At 39.0% G+C, this 12,823-nt stretch overlaps 1 protein-coding gene across 1 annotated transcript in view; it reads left to right on the plus strand.

Annotated features, from left to right (window-relative positions):
- Window positions 1-12,410, plus strand: part of LOC143040194 (protein O-mannosyl-transferase 2-like) — a 103,570-nt gene extending 91,160 nt beyond the window's left edge. The window contains exons 20-22 of the mRNA XM_076210860.1: window positions 3,667-3,807; window positions 4,000-4,265; window positions 12,099-12,410. Of these exons, the coding sequence (XP_076066975.1) occupies window positions 3,667-3,807; window positions 4,000-4,265; window positions 12,099-12,410 (719 nt within the window). The remainder of the gene's footprint in view (window positions 1-3,666; window positions 3,808-3,999; window positions 4,266-12,098) is intronic.
- Window positions 12,411-12,823: the final 413 nt, after the last annotated feature.

The raw sequence follows: 12,823 nt of genomic DNA on the forward strand, positions 1-12,823 counted from the left end.
TATGTATGTATGTATGTACGTACATATGTATGAGCGTATGTATGTATGTATGTATGTATGTATGTATGTATGTATGTATGTATTTATGTATGTATGTATGTATGTGTGTATGTATGTATATATGTATATTTCCTCAAACATGTGAATCAGAACCACGTTTACAAGTCTTCACAATACCTTAAATATGACCAGATGTAATAGGGTATTTTCATTTTGTGAAAAGGGTGTTTTTAAGTTCTGTGTCAATTCTTAAAACAAAATAAGATTCTTATACACTCTATTTACGCCCATCGCCTACTCTAAACTGGATTTTATTCAGTTTAGAGTAGCCTCTGGAGTTATTAGGCTAGAACCACATCATCTGTGAAAGTGTATATAATGGATACATACGGATAATAGTGACAGTTTCATTGGGAGGTAATATAAGCCTTTTCCACTCAGTGGTTTCTTACTGAATAAAAATATCTGGTGTTAGCCATAACAAAGACCTTAAACGTAGCAGGCTTGATAGCGCTTGCATGCGTGCTTGTGTGTGTGTGTGATTCACCACCATCCACCATGGTCTTGGATCACGTGTTGGACTCGTGATCGACAGTTATCAACCTCCCGGATGAGAACTCAGAGCTCGTATGACCGATCTATGGGTAATACTGTGACCTTACACGCACACACATTCCCAACTCCCTGCCCACGAGAGTTGGAGTAACGCCCCGCAGCGAAGCGATACTGAAATTATTTCAGCCCTGGGCGGGAGTCGAACCCGGTGTACCAGTCTAAAAGTCCCCCCGCTCATTTCTCCCCCCGGGGGCAAAGTATCCTAGGATATTTCTTCCCCCGGGCAAAGTATCCTAGGATATTTCCTCCACCGGGCAAAGTATCCTAGGATAGTTTCTCCGAGGGGGAGGAAATATCCTAGGATAATTATCCCCCCTCCAGCCTAAACTGCCCCCTTACTCCATCTGTATAAACTTCACAAGCAGCAGTTGGTTAGGTTAGGTTAGGTTACGTTACGTTACGTTATGTACTGCTGCGACAAGACATGTATGTAATGCTGAGAAGCATTAGAGTATGTACTGCTGAGACAGGACATGGATGTACTGCTGAGAACAATTACAATGTGTACTGCTGAGACAAGAAATAGATATACTGCTGAGAACCATTAGAATATGTACTACTGAGACAAGACATAGATGTACTGCTGACAACCATTCGAGTATGTAATGCTGACAGAAGACGTAGATGTACTACTGAGACATGGCACCTTATGTGTTAAAATAATGACCATGGCACCTTATGTGTTAAAATAAAGCAATACAAACTATTGTGTGTATCTTATATCCTTGATTTTCTTAGGGGGGACATTCTAGACTGAAGGGGGAAGAAATGGACCAGTCTGTCTATAATTCCCCCGGGGGCAAAATATCCTAGCCTAATTCTTCCGGGGGGGGAACTCTGGGCAGGGGGACAATGTGGGCTGTGACACCGGACCGCCGTAGTGGCAAGCGAGAACTCTAACCACAGCGACACGAAGCGTGTGTGTATTTACCTAGTTGTATTTTACGGGAAGGGCAGCTATGCTCGTGGTATCCCGTCTTCATATCTCATTTTATCTAAAATATTTTTGAATTCATGTATTGTTTTTGCACACACCACTTTCTCATCTAACTTGTTCCAACTGTCTATTACTCTGTGAGGAAAGCTGTTCTTTTTTAGATCTCTTCTATAACTGTCTTTCTTGATTTTCTTTCCGTGTCCTCTTGTATTTCTATCATCCCATTTTATTAGATCCTCTCTATCAATAGTTTCTATGCCTTTCATGATTCTATAAATAGTTATCAAATCTCCTCTCTCTCTTCTTTGCTCTAATGTCTGTAGCTCAAGTTTTGCTAGTCTCTCTTCATATGATAGTTTTGAGAGTGTTGGTGCCAATTTTGTAATTGCTCTTTGTATTCTTTCAAGTTTTGTTATACATTTTTTTTGTACTTGGTGACCACATCGTTGCTGCATATTCCAATCTTGGTCTTATCAAAGTGATTAGTATTTTCTTCACCATTTCTTCATCCAGGTATGTAAATGCCACTTTGATTGTTCTTATTAGATTATAAGTTTCTCCAAAAATCTTGTTTATATGTTTCTCAGGTGACATATTATTCATAATAATGACTCCCAGGTCCTTCTCATTTTTTACTTTTTTTTATTCCTTCTTCTTCTAATTTATATGATCCTACTATTCTTTTTTTTGCATTTTCCAAATACCATTATACTACACTTCTTAGTATTGAACTCCATCTCCCACTTCCTACTCCATTCCCATACTTTATTGAGATCACTCTGTAGTGACTCACAATCTTCTTCAGTGTTCACTTTTTCAACAGTTTTGCATCATCTGCAAAGAAGCTAATATAACTTTCAATACCTTCATCCATATCATTAATATATATAGCTAACATTATTGGGGCCAGAACTGTTCCTTGTGGAACACCACTTATCACTTCATCCCAATTATAGTGCTTGTATCTTATCACCACTCTCATTTTCCTATATTGCAAAAAGTCTGCCATCCATTTCAGCAGTTTGCCCTGTATTCCTCCTGTAGTTTCTAATTTATTAAGCAACTTCTTATGTGGCACCTTGTCAAAAGCTTTTTTCAGGTCTAGAAATGCACAATCAGCCCATCGATCTCTTTCTTGTATTATATCTATTAGCCTCGAATAGAAACATATTAAGTTTGTGACGCATGATCGTCCTTGTCTGAATCCAAATTGCCTTGGATTTAGTACTTTTTTTTTTTTCTAAATACCTTACCCATCTACTTTTGATAATTCTTTCAGAAATTTTTGCTATCGTGCTTGTTAGAGAGACTGGTCTATAGTTTGTTGGGTCTTCTTTGTTTCCCACTTTATATATAGATACTATATTTGCTCTTTTCCAATCTTTTGGAATTTTTCCTTCTTTCAATGAACTGTTCATTAGGCTGTGTATTTTGTCTGCCAGTTCATTCCTGCATTCTCTCAAAATCCAGTTTGCTATTTCAGCTGGTCCATGCGATTTTCTGACATCAAGATTACTCAAGTGTTTCATTATTTCATTCCTTGTTACTTCTATTTCTTTCATAGGGGGGACTTTCTCCTCCCATTCGATATCACTAGGTTGTATGTTCTCCCTTGTAAACACTGATTTAAAATGCTTGTTCATAATTTCTACCTTTTCTATTTCCCCTGTGTATACAACTCCTCCTTGTCGTAGTTTCTCTAAATCTTGTTTGTTTTCACTTTGTTATTTACAAATCTGTAAAATAGTTTTGGTTGGTCTTTACATTTTTCTATGACATCTTTTTCGTTTTTTCTTTTTTTCTCTGCACACTTGTACATATTCATTTCTATAACTAGTATATATTTTTCATTGTGTATGTGTGTGTGTATGTGTGTGTGTGTGTGTGTGTGTGTGTGTGTGTGTGTGTGTGTGTGTGTGTGTGTGTGTGTGTGTGTGTGTGTGTGTGTGTGTGTGTGTGTGTGTGTGTGTGTGTGTGTGTGTGTGTGTGTGTGTGTGTGTGTGTGTGTGTGTGTGTGTGTGTGTGTGTGTGTGTGTGTGTGTGTGTGTGTGTGTGTGTGTGTGTGTGTGTGTATGTGTGTGATATACCTTCTCATATGTCTATGGTACATCTAGAGAGACGTCGCTGTGCACTTGAGAGCTGCGGCTGGTTGCTGCTGTGTTGGGCCATGCACTACCTGCCGTTCTTCTTCATGAGTAGAATTCTCTATTACCATCATTACTGCCCGTCTTACCTGTTTTCCTGCATGATAACTGGTGAGTTTATCATCTTGATCATTCTTTTTTCAAAGATCGCAATAACTTTGTCAAATTTTGTTTTGTGAATGTCTGTAGTTTGGGAAAAGGAAGTAAGATGGTGTTTCTAGAGATGAAATACAACCTATTTCATTCATCGTCTAGCTACAAGTTCTTTTTCATATGATCAATTTTCGTTTTTATTCTCGACAGGCGTTGTGGTCAATTTTGCATGCGAAACGGCAGCGGCGTACCTTCCGGCGTCACGTCATCCCAAAGATGTCCTGATCCTGCTTTTGCCTGCGGCTGCTATTTCCTACTCCTATTTCCTCCTCTTTCCGATCGCCACATCGTACGAGGGGCGACTTTTTAAAACTCATCTGACCCTGAATGCAGTGCTGGAGAAATTCCATTTCGGTCAGCTTTGGATCGAATTAGGGTTTCGAAATGAAACTTTGCTCATTGAAACCAGCTCGATGGTGAGTATGTTCATATATAACAACCACCAGTACTCTCCTTATTAATTAATCTTTTATTTCCTGGAACAGCTAGTTCAGCACCCTGCCCTTATCCATACCTAATTTGGAGACAGATCCAATATTGATCTCTTCCTCACTTCTCATCCATTTTAAGTCTGTCAAACTTTTTCCCTACGCTAGATGCCTCCGATCAAAACCTCATTTCCATTACATCTATCGTTTCACCATTGCCCAATATTTCCGCACGTGCAGATGCTGTATAGCATTTTAGCGACGTTGACAGGGAATCTATGAGGCTATATTTCTTTTAATTTCCGTGGAACGATACCTAAGTGTAGTTAAACCCTGGTTTAACTATGCTTGTTCTCACGCTGTCCAAGATAACGACAGTTCTTACAAAGAGTACCGTACCCTTCTGATGATTTCTGCCTAGAATGAAAAAAAAAAGCCAAATATGTTAACATCATTAGATATGTCAGCCTTTCCTCTTCTAATTCCTTACGCAATCTCTGGCACTTCTAAAAAATTTACTACCTTGTTTATACTTCTATTTTGCAATGACGGCAGGCAGCCTCTTTCTTGAAAAACCGAGTTACTGAATCCTGATCCCTCTTGCTAATGCCTTCTACTCAAATTTCTACTTGGTTTTAAGGAACAAGAAAAAGAAATAATTAAAACACGATCCGGTTGGAATCCCTATTGTTCTTAAAAACTGCGTCCGACATCTCTTTGCTAGATGTACAGTATGCCTACATTCAATTTGGCCCAAGGAGGGGTGACAGCTCTTAGCCCTCTAGCTAACAGAGGTGAGGCCATGATCTGTGGGTTGCAGGCAGTGCTGTCTGTTTCTGACTGGAAAAGAAGACGGGCCGTTCCTATCTGAAAGAGGAAAGGTGGCCGACAAGAAGTGCAACAATTATTGCGGTAATATATTGCTCAGCGTGCTGGGAAATGTGCTCGCCTCCCTGTTGCCGGAACCGATTTGCTCCAATCTGTAAAAAAAAAAAAAAAAAAAAAAAAAAAAAAAAAAAAAAAAAAAAAAAAAAAAAAAAAAAAAAAAAAAAAAAAAAAAAAAAAAAAAAAAAAAAAAAAAAAAAAAAGTCCAGGAACCTGAACAGTCTGGATTCACGCCCGCCAAGTCACCAACTTTTTCCCGTAGATTACGGGCTGCACGATATATGAGAGATTGTCCTTGGAAAGTTATTAATAGACGGCTCAGGTGTGTGAGTCAGGAGGAAAACCTGCTAAGTGAGTCATCTAGAGTGGTGGCAGCAGAAAGGGAAAAAGAACTCAGACATAGTGTCATCCATGAATGACAAGGTGAGTCAATAGCGTGAGTCTATAGGGGAGGGAGGAAGGGAACAAATTGGGTTAGAATGTAGGTACTGCAGTGGCTGGAGAGTCGTTGGACATAGTTCTCCGTTTTGATCGACAGTCCTCTCCGCAGGAAAGCTGTCGCCGGACATTCTACGATGTAGCGATGCAGGGTGGTCACTTCTCGTAAGTCACAGTGGGGGCAGCGGGTGTTGTCTTCAGGATGATCCTGGGCAATCTCCCATAAGCATCTTTAGACCAGAAGAGTTGAAGATGATTGTTTCATCCCCTTTCGAGGCGGTCCTGGAAGGTTGTTGGTTCACAATCGTCGCTATTGGAATGTCCTGATTCCTCGGCATATGTCCTCAAAAATACATGAAGACTATGACAATGGATACCCAACATAGCGGGTGCTCAAAGCTGAGGGTAGGGAATAAAAGACGTCGGCGGGTTCCTTACAGCTATGTGACAATGATGACTTGCACTCAGGAAAAGTAGAGTTACGGTTATGGTTACAGCAGGAAACCGGATGATAGTCTCCAACTGTGTCACGTCCTTAGCGTGGATAGAATCCTGTGGTTGTGTTGTGTCACGTCCTTGGCGTGAATAAAGTCTCATATATATATAATATATATGTATATATATATATATATATATATATATATATATATATATATATATATATATATATATATATATCCTATCCGAGAGTTGACACCTTGATGTGGTGGATAGGCTTGAGAATCTTAATGACTACAAGAGCTATGTCGATAGAGACAAAATCTCTGCAGGGTCACCCATATCGAACAGATTTTGTAAGAAACATCAGACAAAGAGCAGCTCACATGCACAGTCGTAGGACCCACTCCAAACTGGCACGTCCCTGATGGCGAACAGGGAAACTCCTCATAGATATATGGGGTACCGTCATAATGACGGCGAGGACCATTGGGCACCCTATGGATATAGGGCTTCACCGAATATAATGAATAAGGTAACACCAGAGAAATATCTCACCAGAAACCAGTTGGCACGGAGGTGAGATTACTGCCAACCCCCCTTCATAGCCAATATGAACATCCACAACCAAAACAAAACCGGGCATTCCTGTTGGATCATCGTCTCCTAAAGGTTCAACCGCATTGCCTCGCGTACTTACGGGCAGTGTGCCACCAACTGTGAGTAACCACTGTCCAAGCAGATCCAAGTCTTGGACATTAAACAACATGAAGAAAATGAAGATCTATACTTACAACGTAAGAAGACTCTCAGAAGATCACAGGCTGGAGAGTTTAATGGAAGAACTAGAGGTAAGGGAAAAGAAAGATCTAGTGGAGTAGGATTCTTGATAAACCGAGAGGTTGCTGGTAACGTAGTCAAATTCAGTAGTTTGTCAGACAGGGTAGCTTGGATTGTGATTAGGTTGTGTAAAAGGTACACTCTAAAAATGGTTCAGGTTTATGCACCAACTTCACAGACTTTAGACGATGAAATTAAGTCGTTCTATGATGATTTAAGTCAGGTAATGGGTCAAGAAAAAGTAAGTACACGTTGGTAATAGGTGACTTTAATGCTAAAGTGGGGAAGAAGATGGGCGATGAGACGTGCATTGGTAAGTTTGGAGTAGGTGAAAGAAATGACAGAGGCGAGATGTTAGTAAATTTTGCAGATAACTACAACAGGAGGATAATGAACACTTTCTTCTAAAAGCGTGTAGGTCGTAAATGGACGTGGAGAAGTCCAAATGGAATAACAAAGAACGAACTAGACTTCATATTAGGAGATGAGAGCAAAAGCGTTAACAATGTTACGGTGATAAATAAAGTCAACATAGGTAGTGACCATAGAATCGTAGGTTGCACAGTTAAATTCAATTTCAGAGAAAAGAAAGAAAGTAAGCCTTGCAAAGGTTAATGATAACAAGAAATTTCAGTTAGAAATTAAAAATAGATTCGAAGCTCTAAGAACTAATGAGGACACCGTGGAAGATATTAATTTGAATTTAGTGAATATCATTAGGGAATCGACAGAGAAAGTAGGAAGTACAAAAAACATAAGAGAAAACAAATACTCCCAAGCTACAAATGACCTAATTAAAAGAAGAAGGACCATGCAGATTAAAAGCAGGAGAGACGAAATAGAAAGAGTAGAACTAAACAAGCTTATCAACAAAAGGCAGAGATTAGAGAAAAGAAAGAGAAACATGGATGAAATAGAGGAAACTATTCGGAAGGGTAAAAGTGTTAAAGTGACCGAGCGCAAACATGCTTTAGGAAGACAGCAAACGTTATGTCTGAAAGATAGAAATTGAGAAATAATTAAATGTAGAGACAAAATGGTAAGAAGAGTAGAAGAATTTTACCAAGAGCTTTACTCGTCGAAGACCGTAGTTGAATCAGTAAATTCATGTGTAGACGTTAGTAGTGTACCAGAGATTACAAAGGAAGAAGTAGAATTTGCTCTAAAAACTTTGAAACGAGGAAAAACATCTGGGGAAGATGGTATATCGATAGATCTGTTGAAGACGCAGGGAAATTAGTTCATATTAAATTAGCTGAGTCATATATCCAGTGCTTACGTCAAGAAAGCGTTCCTGATGCGTGGTGCAATGCTATAGGGATTTTACTTCATAAAAAAGGAGACCAGAAGGACCTTAGTAACTATTGACCAATTAGCTTGCTATCAAATATATATAAAGTATTCTCCAAGATCCTTACAAATAGACTATGTCAAGTTTTAGATGGAAAACAACCGAGAGAACAGGCAGGCTTTAGGAGTGGATATTTGACCCTAGACCATTTGCAGGCGATAAACCAACTAATCTAGAAAACGACATAATAAAATATACGTCTGTGTTTAGCTTTTGTAGATTACGAAAAGGCCTTTGACTCAGTAGAACAAACAGCAATACTCGTACTAATCTCGCTACGCAAGCAGGGTACAAACGAACAGATCATAAAAGTTTTAGAAAAGATTTATGCGAAAGGTACCGCTATAATTCGACTACATAAAGATACAGAAAAGATCAAGATCGAGAAAGGAGTATGGCACCGAAACTATTTACAGCTTGCTTGGATGATATTTTCAGAAGATTGAGTTGGGAAAAGAAAGGTTTAAAGATTAATGGCGAATATTTGAACCACCTAATATTTGCGGATGGCATTATTCTTATTTTAGAAAAAGCAGAAGACTTGCAAGATATGTTGAGTGATCTAAACAAGGAAAGTATCAAAGTAGGTTTAAAAATGAATAAAAGTAAAACCAAAGTAGTGTTCAACACGAAAGTTCAAAGTGAAGAGATTGTAATTGATGATGAGAGTCTTGAGGAAATTGAAGAGTATAATCATTTAGGCCAGATGGTGAAAGTGACGAAAGATCATGATAATGAAATAAAAAGACGCATTACAATTGGTTGGAAAGTGTTTGGTAAGTATAATAAGATCCTGAAAGGCTCTCTGCCTTTATTTTTGAAACGTAGGTTTATAATCAATGCATTCTACCAGCAATAATCTACGGGTGTGAGACTTGGAAACTAACGAAGGCAATGGAAACAAAACTAAGGACAGCACAGAGGAGAATGGAGATATCAATGATGGGAATAACGCTGAGAGACCGAAAGAGAGCAAGTTGGGCGACAGAGCAAATTAGAGTGAAAGATACTGTGGAAGCAGTAAAAGAGAGGAAGTGGAATTGGGCAGGTAAGTTAGTGCGAACGACTGATGAGCGATGGAGCAAGTGTGTTACTGAGTGGACACCACGAGATGGGAAGCGTGGAAGAGGGAGACCAGACAGAAGGTGGAGAGACGAGATTGAGAAGTTTGCAGGAGTGACGTGGAGGAGGATGCCGCGATCGTGAGAATCATAGAATGCTATGAAGGAGGCCTTTGTTTAGCAGTGGACTCAGGATGGCTGATTTGATTTATATATAGGCACGTTTTGCGTGAATATGATGTATATTGTATTATCATTAATGTATGTTATAAATGTATTTCATAATATGTATGTTATAAAGTAAAATTACACAATACCAGTCTGTTGGGGGGCGCTTCTAATACGTTTAGTCAGATAAAGCAAAGTTCATAAAAACTTTGCATAATTTGGTACGAGAGCATGTTCTTTCTAATTGGTTGGAAGTGGCTAAACTACCTACTTTAGATACGGTTCGGCATCCAGAAAACGTAATCACCAATTACCAGGCTGTGTGAGGTGAAGCAGAGAGCGATTACAGAGAGAACATAGAGAACCCGAGAGACACCGAACGGAGATCCAAGCGGAGAGCGATGGCAGAGAAGAGAGAAAACAAGAAAAGAAGCAGACGCCCACGGGTCATCTGAATCTACGTAGAAAAAGTCTACGTTCGTCGACTTCGACAACTGAACTAAACAAGTCCTTTAGGCCTCAAGTATCGAACCCGTGAATTGACAATCTCCACGCAAAGTGCAAAGTCTTCTTTTTGCTTCGAATTGTCTCGGATATCTCTAGACTGCTGCTAGACTAAAGATAAGTACGGCTCTACACACTCCCTCTCTCTGTTATTTCTCGACTACGAAACATCAACAAATCTCTTACGTGTTCCCGACTAACAGAAGATTCCCCTACCAGAAGTTATCGTGCATGATCCTCTCCTCAAACAATACATGTGTTTCCGAGACTTGAAGATCGGACCAGACAACTTTTTGTTGGTGCGAATTCTAGCAACCATAATGAAGACTCGTCTATGCCATAATCAATACTTCATTTCGCCCACCTGTTCTTACGTGCTGTATACAAGCGCACACCCAGCTACTCTACCTGGTAACTGATTCAATACCCATCTATAATTCATGTAACATATATGCATTTAAATTTTGATATGGTTTTATGTATATTGCTATTTTTCTTATTCTATGTCCATTTATGTTGTTTGTGTCTATTTTTAGTATTGTAAATAATAATTCATTTTAATGAAAAATTTAATTATCTTGCCTGAACTCTGTCACTCTTCTGAGCTGCGTACGGCTTCTACTTTTTTTTCGTGAAGCGATCAGCCTAGCTCATAGGTGGGTCGTGATAAACTGGAAGAACCGAGTCTCTTCAGAATGTAGGGACAGCTGTCCGGGTTGTAGGAAAGAATGAACAAAACCTGGGGAAGTGAATAGGAACAAATCACTACCGGAACTTGGGCAAGAACGAGCAGCTACTGCTGAGTTATAGACCGGAACAGGAGGCGACCAGTTATGGTAAAGGCCGGGATCTTAATGGGAGAATCTGTAGGGAATCGCGCTCTATCGTCCTGGGTTCTCCCGTTTCTTTAATTACGATTTCATTTTTCCGAGAGAATAGTCTTAGTACACCCTCTCAGAAAGAGTTGAGTTTGGGTTTTGTTACATTTTCATAATAAATAAGAAGTATTGGCCCACAACCGAATACATGGCAGTACTGACCTCTTAAATGCCAATTATGAAAAATATATTCCTAACATTGATAACTATCATACGGCTTGTTACAATCTATCTATATACCAAGGGCTTTTTCCCTCTCACGAGGGAGCCAAAAGGCTACCCACTCCCACGCATTCTACTCCCATCCACTTCCCTTTCTTCCTTCTCAATTTAGCTCCTCATTGATGACGGGTCATCCCTGTATCTTTACCACTGCCTTGGGTCAGAAGCAATGCAGCAAGACACAGCACATCTACTGCAAGGCCGGTTCACTTCATCGGCGATCTCCCTCTCTGTACCCTCATGAAAAAAGAGAGAATTATATATTTCCATTTTTGCCTCTGTCCCCTGTGGTAGGGGAAAAAAAGAATACTGCCACATTTGTACGAGAAATGAAAGTGAAAAGTGCAAGAGGGTGAGTATGACATAGCGATCTCACCGTGCAAGGTGAAAAATACAAGAGGGTATGACATAACGATCTCTCTTTGCTGGGAGCGAAAATTATCTTACTCCTGTGAGGGCAATAATTACAATTCCCGAAATACGAAAATTATAAGACTATCAGAATTTAAATTTTAGATGGGGTAACATGATTTTTCTTTCCAGCAGTTTTTTCTTTATACATCAGTCCCCTCTACATGGGTGTGACAATGTGTATGTGTAGCTTGTAGGTCTGCATGTATGTAAGGATGTGTTTACGTCCATAGCAGAGATGAAAAAGTTATATAATAAGATTTCTTTGATTTTGAACAAATATAAAATTTGCAGAAAACTATTCAAAACAAGTACAATTCCTCCTGGAAACATGTGCATACATGTTTTCGGTTCTAACGTTGCTGAATTTCTTGTTAGTTCTCGAATATCATGGTATCTACACTTTTACCCAAATGTTTAATGTCAGTGTTAGTATTTTGGCAAGTGTTACTTAACAAATCTCTAATTAAAACGAGGTGTGAAAAACAACTAGAAATATCACAAACTTGCGAAGGAAATGCTATTTTTTCCATTGGTAAATGTGTTTGCATGGGTGAGTAATGAGCAAATATTGGTTGATTGATCTGTTATTTTTTTCTTACTTGTATATCTTCCTGATCCTCAGATAGATACGTTTGACCCAAACTACCTGGATAACCCAAACATCAACGCTACGCTATACTATGAAACATATCTTCGTGATAGACGAGTAAAAAATGCAACCATCACCCCTGTTCACGCTTCCAACTACACTTTGTTTACTCCTTTGATGCCGGTGAACAAAACTGTGAAATACGTGGACCTCAGCCTGCAGTATGAGAATTTCAAAACTGATGAAGAGGAAGCAAGTTACAAATCTGATAAAGAAGAAGCAAGTGACAAAACTGTTAAAGAGGAAACGGGCCACTTATCAGGACCATCAACAACTTTCGATTAGTCTTTTATTAGTCTTAGATAAATATGAGGTGAAAAAGCACGAAAGAAAACAGATTAATGTCATAAAAGACTATGACTTAAGGAGTGACCTTAGCTCTGTAATATCCAATTGTATCAATATGGTATTTACAGTACCATGTTCCTTAGCATATTCAAACTTTTGTTGCCCCATATAGTTACGTGCTTCAAAAAAGCTTGTATCGATAGGTCACCTATGGCTCCTTCGTGTTCGTTCCATTCCCTTAAATAATTAATTTTAAGTTTATGCTCCAAGCTTTAGGCTAGCCATCACCCATAGAAATGGAATAAACCTGTAATTTGCTTGTCGTTTCGAGAAGATTAATGATTTTTCTTATCTGATACCCGACTAAACCATATTATAGTTGAAAATTTATTACAGTAAGATCCTTTCCT

This window comes from Oratosquilla oratoria, chromosome 28 (assembly GCF_046742065.1).
Source record: "Oratosquilla oratoria isolate Oo_2021 chromosome 28, ASM4674206v1, whole genome shotgun sequence".
NCBI lineage: Eukaryota > Metazoa > Arthropoda > Malacostraca > Stomatopoda > Squillidae > Oratosquilla > Oratosquilla oratoria.